Consider the following 9,188-nt stretch of genomic DNA (forward strand, 5'->3'; position numbering starts at 1 on the left):
CAGGAACTGTTCCCTTCCAGATGAACTCCTCAACACCAACACAGGGACGCCTGGTATTCCAATGACCCATGGAAAGAAGGGCGAATGCAAGGGGTAGGTCTGGTTGAGTAGAACACAGGCGACACTGCAGTACAAGCTGGAGGTGCCTGCGCTCCCTTTCAGGGGTTGCTGAGGCCTGCCTACTAGGCAGGCACTCACTGCTCTGGTTGGGTAGCCTTAGTGTAGGGGGGGTTGTGCTCTCTACCGGGACAGTCCACCCCAGGATAGCACACACTCACCCGTCCAGATGGAACTTCTCAGCACCTACACAGGGACTCCTGGTAGCCCAATGAGCCAGGGACCAAGGGAAGTAGGGGGCAGGCAGAGCTGGTCCAGGAGAGCACAGCAGACACTGCAGCCCCAGCAGCAGGAGCCCGAGTTCCCTGGCGGGGACCTTGAGGCCTGCCCTCTAGTCTGGCACTCACTGCTCTGGGTTGGTAGCCTTAGTGAAAGGGTAGGAAGCTGTTCCACAGCAAAGGACCTTGCAGACAAGGCAGGCTTGGGGGTGGGGGTGGGGGCGCATGTGTAGGAAAGAAAGCCCTGCAGCAGGAGCTGGGGGAGGGGCGTTTGTGCTCTCTACCGGGACAGTCCGCCCCAGTATAGCACACACTCACCCATCCAGATGGAACTTCTCAGCACCTACACAGGGACTCCTGGTAGCCCCAATGAGCCAGGGACCCAGGGAAGTAGGGGGCAGGCAGAGCGGGTCCAGGAGAGCACAGCAGACACTGCAGCCCCAGCAGCAGGGGCCCGCATTCCCTGGCGGGCACCTTGAGGCCTGCCCTCTGGTCCGGCTCCTAATTTTTAAAAATACAAGAAGTGTTTGTATTCCACTGAGATAATAGTCATTGCATCCAACTCATAACTGCTAATATCACATACAATTACAGAGCACACTGAACTTCATTAGTCAAAAGACCATGATCTGACACAGATTTGCCATACATTAGGAAATTATGTTTAGAGTATAGGTTTTTTTTTAATTCTGGCTATGGCTCACATTTTTTGCAGATGGTCTCATAACTTCAAAAAATAACCACTCTTTTGTAAGAGGTGAGTTCCTCTTTAGTTCTTATTGTTGAAGTGAATAATTTTGAAAAGTTGTTTAACATTACCAATGCTGGTATGACATACAGGAGGCTTTGTCTCTTGTTCTATTTCCACAAAAATGGAATACATGGTATCACTCTTAACAGAGAAATACCTAAGGGATTTCTAAGATAATTGTTTCTATGATACTCAATTTGGTCAGAAACACACAGGCAAATTACACCCATGGGGCAAATTTAGAAAGTGATGACAGGTCAAGCTGAGGAAAAGGTTATCTCCACATAACATGAATAACTTCATAAGCACACATCAGACGGGCAGAAATTATGAGCCAAAACAAAATTATGAGTTTGAAAACTCATCACTGTGACATCCTTCTGTAAGTTAATTCTTTAAATTTTCCAGTTATCTCTTTTAACCAATATTCACTTTGTTTTAGTTGAATAGTTTCTTTTACCTCTGCAGTCTTTAAAGTCCAGTTACTATGTTTTCTTCAAATCTTCTTTTCCAAGTACGCTCATGTCCACATCAGGAAATCATCATTCTTTATCTGATAACCAATAAGAGAAGTACAAATATTCCATTTAACTTAACCATGTAAAATATTTTAATCCAAAAAGTGCATATTAGATAAGATAGCTTTCAGAGTAGAATGAGGAGTAGAAACGAAGAAAGTTAAGTGATGATTTTGGAAATAAGTTTAAAATAGTCTGCCAAATATTGTGTGCTAGAAGAACAATTAGTCTTTTCCATTGATTAGCCTCCTAAATTATTGTTAAATGTAGATAAGTCTGTCCTGAAAGCATGCAAAAACAAAAATGGATTCAGCAACTTGAATTAATGTGCATTTGTGTATACACATCCATCCATCCAAACATATGTATATGCATGCATACAGCCAGATACATAGCAATAAGAATCAAGGAAAAAGAGAGTATTCACTTAAGGGGTAATGTGGGTACAATATGTGAGAATAGTATATGATAGTAGTTTGAGGAAGAAAAGAGAGGTAAAATGATGAAATTCTACTTCAATTAAAAATATATTTAAATAGTAAAATATACATACAAAGAAAACCAATTAATAAAACAAAACAATAATATATCATAGAAACAATCAATCTGCTAACCAAGCAATCTGTTAGAAAACAGCAAAAAGCCACTGTTCAGTAACCAGTGTCTATCATATGGTATCTCTCATATTGTGAAATTATGACTAGAACAATAAAAATTTATAGAATTGTGAATACCAAGACTATTGTAAGGTTTAGCACTTTGATAGAAGACTGATCAATACAGAAAAAATGAAAAATAGAAGAAAATTATAGTTTGCTTCTGAACGTATAAAAAGAATATTCAGTTTGCTCCCACTCATTAATTTTTTATATTTACTATAAATAAGTCAACACTATATTTTCTAGAAGAACTGCTATTATGTTAGATTCAAGAATTACAGAGATCCTCTGACAGAGTATTTCATTAGGTCTTTGAAAATACTGATAGATCCTAGACAAGAGAAGTGAAGGGTGAAATGGTTGTCATGTTTCTAAAAGCAATTTGCATGTTGAATATGCTTTTTCATTTTTATGTTTAATAGATACAAAATAGGTATATACCAATTTAGGAAAAAATGTAACAATTATTTTAAAAAAAGATGATTTAAAATATATATATATAAACACACATTTATGCATGTGTCCTTTTGCATATCTAAAATGTGTGAATATTAAAAAAATAAAATGTGTGAATATAAAAGGTATGTATATATAAACATGTTCAGATATGAATACATATGTGCATACATACAAATATGTTCACACACACACACACATATATATATATATATGAACATGCATATCTTAAAAATAACTTAAAGAGTACAGATGAACATTAAAATTATTGGCCATAACTTTGTAAACAATATTGTTTCAAGACACACTATAAGTATGATTTTAGGAAACAATTCTATCCCTGATACTAGAAAGGCTCAATAATTGCTGTGTTCATAATTTATTTTATATATTCATAATGCACTATTAAATTCTCTGTGTAATATTTTTTAAACTATTGTAATATTTGGTATCATTTTCCTAGCTTCTCAGTCATCACATGGAATAAAAACAGACTGAGCAGCATCATTAAAGCAGGTCTGTTAAAGCATGGTTGCTCCTATATATCAAAAGTAGCTGTAAGATACTTTATTTTCACACAGATATTATACATCTAAAATACTAGAAAAGACTATTTAAACCGCATTACTTGAGACTTGGTTCTACTTTGGAACAGGTGTCACAAAGGACAGACTGACACAAATGAACGCTCTCTCTTAGTAAAATCTTTTATCATGATTGTCATACCTGAGCTCAGCAATCCAATATCAATAGCCATGCTATTGTGGATGGAGAAAGCCCTGGAGTCCTCAATCCTATGCAAAGAATCACAGACAACTAAGAAATCCTGGGAGTGCAAGAAGGATACCCCAGAAAAGCACATCAATTGACTATCCAATACCAATGGTCAGTTCTGAAATTTTAGTTGCAAGTAACTTTATACAAACAGAATAGTTTGTATACATAAACAATGAAAAAAATGAATTTCTTTTCTACCCCTTTTATTAAACATAGATTTTCTTCTAATACAATATAGTCTAAATGCAGCTTCCTTTCCCTCTACTTCTCATAATTCCTCTGCACCTCTTCTCTCATCTGGATCTACTTTCTTAAAGTCTCCCACTAGAAAACAACAGGTTTCTAAGAAATAACAACAAACCATCATGAAATAAATACAGTAAGACAAAACAAAATTCATCATATTAATAGTAAACAAAACAAATCAACAGAAAATTCAAAAATCCCCAAGATAAGGCACAGGATTCAGAGACCCACTCATTTATATATTCAGGAGTCTCTTCAAAGTACTAAACTGAAAGCTATACTATATGCGGAAAACAGCATAAACCCCCAAAAGTTCAGGTTGTCCTGAAACCTGTTGAGATGTGAAATAATAAAAAAAAATCAAGGAACACAAACTCTATGTTGTATAATCAGCGTCTTTTCCTTAGATATTTGCTAAACTTTTGTAAGGTGCATGTATTTACTTATCTCAACCATACTGCTGTCGCAGATGAATGTGTTACCAGATGTCTTCAGAACTTTCTGATTTTTCATCCTTACTCCACCCTTCTCAGTTGGCAGAAAACAGTTAAGTAAAATAATTCTGATTATGTCATCAATTATTTCATTTTTCACCTGTTCTAGGAAAAAGTAAAATAAGATCCCATAAGTTGAAAAGCAACAAGAGAGTTACTGAAGGGAGCTGGAATTGGGCAACTATTGTCCACCTTCTGGCCTGAGTATTGTCTATTAGATCAGTTTAAGCAACTTGTTTGTGCTTTGAGGTGAATAATTGCTGCTCACTGAAAGTACAATGTCATACTCATCTAAAGCCGACAGCCAAAGGACAACTTTGCTTACATGTTTATGTAATTTATTCTGTTCTTTAAAAGAAAGATGATCAGTCAGTAAGAAGGATAATGAGAAAATATACTGATGATAGATTAGTGACAGATGATATATTATTCATATGAGGAAACAAGAATTTTTCAAAATCTAACAGCTCTAAAGATTTTTATGCAATTTAAAAATTTTTTTTTTTTTAACCACTAAGTCTGAAATAACTGTGACTTTTAGAGTTCAGGTCTGAATATGCTTTGCCATGCTCTTCACTCAATACATCTCTACAGGTATTTGTAGTGGTATTTTTTTTTTTTTATTATTGCAAAAAAAAAATTCCGCCTCCTCCCAGCCTTCCATTTCCCTCCCCCTCCTCCCACTCCTCTCCCCCTCTCTCCACTCCTTTCCCCCTCCCTCTCCAGTCCGAAGAGCAGTCAGGGTTCCCTGCACTGTGGAAAGTCCAAGGTCCTCCCCCCTCCATCTAGGTCTAGGAAGGTGAGCATCCAAACTGGCTAGGTTCCCACAAAGCCAGTACATGAAGTAGGATCAAAACCCAGTGCCATTGTCCTTGGCTTCTCATCAGCCCTCATTGTCCGCCATGTTCCGAGAGTCCGGTTTTATCCCATGCTTTTTCAGTTCCAGTCCAGTTGGTCTTGGTGAGCTCCCAATAGATCAGTCCCTCTGTCTCAGTGGGTGGGTGGTATTTTTTAATCAGTTAATTTAAGTAAATGTTGTAATATGTATTTGTACATGAACAACTGTAAACCTGGTTTGTATATTTCAATCTAATATCTGTGTGTGTATATCTAATATGGTGTTCTGTTCTATATGCTTCCTCACTGGGGTTTTCCAACAATTTATATTATATGCTTAAGCTAAAATTTTAATTAACAATATCACAGAAAAAATCTGCTGATGTCCAATGAAAACATGCATGGTGCCGACAATGGCAGTGTCCTGTCAGACCATTTTCACTGATATTCAGTCTAACTCCTCTCCAGTTTTCAAATTTATTACTTATTTTCTTTGTGGAATGTCATCAGTGCTAGTGAGAAATTTAGACATTTTAAAAAAGAAACTATGCACTCATTATTTGGTTTCTCACATTGCTATCTGCTTCCTCACTGCTCTCCTCTAGGGGAATTTCACGATAGAGCAGGTGTATCACAGTCACAATTGATGTTTCTCTCCTTGAGTTGTTGCTCTTGGCACATTTGCACTTTATTTCAATTTGGGCAGCAGTGTGATTACATTTGGCTTAGAATTCTCTTTACATTAATGCACTTATACTCCATTAAGTTTCAAAGTAAATGTAAATTCTACAAAAAAGTTATTTTACTCATATGATTATTTCATAATCTTTCTTTTATTGCAGGTCATTTCTTAAGACACACTGGGTAAAATGGATCGAGGCAATCAGTCTGTGGTGTCAGAATTTATACTTTGGGGACTTTCACAGTCACAGAGTGTCCAGGCTTTACTCTTTGTGGTGTTCTTGACACTTTATCTCTTTATTGTTTCTGGAAATACTGTTATCATTGTCTTAATCACCACTGACCGCCATCTCCATTCTCCCATGTACTTCTTGTTGGCTAATCTGTCCTTTATTGACATGTGTCTTTCCTCAAACACCACTCCTAAGATGATATCAGACTTTCTCAGAGAAAACAAGACCATTTCCTTTTCAGGCTGCATGTCCCAGATTTTTTTTGCCCATTGCATTGCTGGAGGAGAGATGATGCTGTTAGTGGCAATGGCTTATGACCGCTATGTGGCCATCTGCAAGCCACTCCATTATTTCACCATTATGAACCTGAAAAGATGCTCTGGACTGGTGTTGGTTTCATGGACTACTGGTTTTATTCATGCCATGAGTCACCTGTTAGTGATTGTGGAGTTGCCTTTTTGTGGCCCCAAGGAAATAGATAGTTTTTTCTGTGACATGCCATTGGTGATCAAGCTAGCTTGCATGGATTCTCATGATTTGGATATTCTAATGAATGCTGACTGTGGGGTTGTAGCTACAGCCTGCTTCATTCTCTTGCTCATTTCCTACACATACATCATTATCACTATTCGCCAGAGTTCCAAAGCTGGTGCATCTAAGGCTCTGTCCACATGCAGTGCCCACATCACAGTGGTGATGGTCTTCTTTGTGCCTTGTCTTTTCATCTATGTATGTCCACTCAATATTATCTGGTTGGATAAATTTCTTGCTGTATTTTACTCTGTTTTTACACCTCTCCTCAACCCAGCTATTTATACACTGAGAAATAAAGAGATGAAAAATGCTATGAAAAGGTTCATAAACAACCACCTTGGTCCCAAAGGAAATCTCTAAACCCAGAATGTAAACTAATTACTTCAAATAAGGAGAGTAACTGTATGAAATAGACTGTAAATCAGCAAATAAAAGTCTGTATTAATTTCCCTATATTGAATTTACTGACCATCCATGAAAACATTGTGAATCTTTCATCTTAAATCTGAAAACCAATGCTCTTTGTATATTGGAATGTCATTGAACTACTCTTTTATGGCTTTAATAAATTTTAACTTAACATTTATTGAACAAACTCATATGTTTATCTCTGTGGATTATGTCTTATTAAATTTTACCTGAGTATAGCTCTGTATAACACCCATGCCCCCAATTGGACAATGTTTTTGTTAATTGGCCGAAGTTCTCACTCTTGCTTTATAACAACTATCTAGCAAAACAATAATCTTTTTGACAGGATAAATTAAGGAGAGAACACTCATTACTTCACAAAATGACAGTCGATTATACTTAGTGTTTTTACTTTAAATTAGATTCATAAAGTGCAATAAAACATGACTTGCCAATGTGGGTCCTGCAGCAGGATATTATGAAGTGACAACCAGGTCTCTTATTAGGTCCGGTGTGGAGGTAGGACTCCTGGGTAAGTATGACTTGGGTGAAGCCTGAAGAAGTGTAAGAGCCAGATCTCTTATTGTAGTTAAGATTTCATTTGTATTTTAATAAATAAGCTTTCCTGAAGATTAGTCAGTCTCATTCAGAGGATTTCGGGAGGCAGGATCACCATGTCAGAATGATGTACAGGTAAGAGCCAATGACTGACTGTTTTGCTTTTCTAACCTTTAGGATGAACCCTAATATCCATCTCTTTGCTTTTATAAATCCTGCCTCTAGGAATCCTAAGAATGAGACTGTGTTTGAGAGCTGTCTACTCTTGCCTTATATTCTTCTCTAGGGCTGGGATTAATGGTATGCACCATCATTGCCTGGTTTCTATGGCAAATTACTGTGTACTGGTATTAAATCTGTGTGTCACCACACCTCATCTGTAAGCTGATCAGGGCAGCTGTTTTATTCTCTGATTTTCAGGCAAACTTTATTAAAATTCAAATGAAATCAAAACATTTGTTCACATTGTGGGCATGTGAGCTAGAGCATGGCAGAGTTTGTTATGCAAAGAATCATTTAAAGATACCTCATTTTAAAAATAGTTAACAATATTATACATTCCAAAATTGCTTACAGGGGAGGACTGAAGTATTCTTATTACATACATTGACTGGTAACATAAAAACAAATCACAGAGATGTTCATTATCTTTATTATGTATATTCTTCATAGAGAACACATGTATTAAAATTGTTCTTATTCTTATTTATTTACCAATTATGTTTTAATAAAGGGGTAATAATGAGTTAGAAATAATTAAAATTCAAATAAGCCAATGGAACAAATTCTGATAGATAAATCAATGAAATAGAATGAGAAACAATGAAATAGAAAATAGACTAATAGGTTAATCATGTTTTAGGGATTCCCAGAGATAGAAACAATTGTGTTGGGAGTATGAATTTATTTTGAACTGGCTTCAAAAGGACATATATAAAGGTTGTTAATTACATGTTTGACAGTTTATGTTGGTTGAGTAGCCAGAGAAACACTGACATAGTTGATATTTGGAGCTGAAGAGTTCCAAGGGTATCTAGAGGCAGAATTTAACCTATTTTCTCTCTCTCTCTTTTTTTTTTTTTTTGGTTTTTCGAGACAGGGTTTCTCTGTAGCTTTTGGTTACTGTCCTGGAACTAGCTCTGTAGACCAGGCTGGTCTCGAACTCACAGAGATCCACCTGCCTCTGCCTCCTGAGTGCTGGGATTAAAGGCGTGCGCCACCATCGCCCGGCTAAAATGTGTAGCCCAGGCTGGCCTCGAACTCGTGATCCTCCTGCCTCTGCCTCCTTCAGCAAATCCTACCGGCGTGTGCCACCACAACTTAATACTTTAAGTTGACTGAAGAAAGACCTTGAACTATAGATAACAATTTACTTCATTAAAAACCTAGTGACATAAATTACAATTTTATCTAAGAAAAATTTCACAAATTCAACTATGGTAGCATTTGTCAAATAGCTCATTATTGGAGTTGACAATATTTACACATAAAATTAATGATTACTGTAAGTAAATTAACACTGGAATCTTTGCAGTGTTTTGATTATATTTTGAATGAACTTGATGAAATGTCAATTACTCTGATCAGTGAAATAGAAAATAATAAAGTAATTAGGTGATGATATACCAGTGTTTTTAATAACACTATAGATTATAACAAAATATGGAAATTTTTACACATGTGTGTTTATCAGTTTAG

The 9,188-nt window shown here is 36.5% G+C and overlaps 1 protein-coding gene across 1 annotated transcript; it reads left to right on the top strand.

Annotated features, from left to right (window-relative positions):
* The first annotated feature begins 5,939 nt into the window (after window positions 1-5,939).
* Window positions 5,940-6,881, top strand: LOC130881644 (olfactory receptor 4K13-like). Its single transcript, XM_057781315.1, has one exon. It carries the CDS (start codon window positions 5,943-5,945, stop codon window positions 6,879-6,881), a length of 939 nt encoding a protein of 312 aa, XP_057637298.1. The 5' UTR covers window positions 5,940-5,942.
* Window positions 6,882-9,188: the final 2,307 nt, after the last annotated feature.

The sequence above is a fragment of the Chionomys nivalis genome, chromosome 9 (genome assembly GCF_950005125.1).
Source record: "Chionomys nivalis chromosome 9, mChiNiv1.1, whole genome shotgun sequence".
Taxonomy (NCBI): Eukaryota; Metazoa; Chordata; class Mammalia; order Rodentia; family Cricetidae; genus Chionomys; species Chionomys nivalis.

What these genes read in the sequence shown, in the direction of transcription:
- LOC130881644 (XM_057781315.1), top strand. Translation starts at nt 5,943, where the DNA reads ATGGATCGAGGCAATCAGTCTGTGGTGTCAGAATTTATACTTTGGGGA.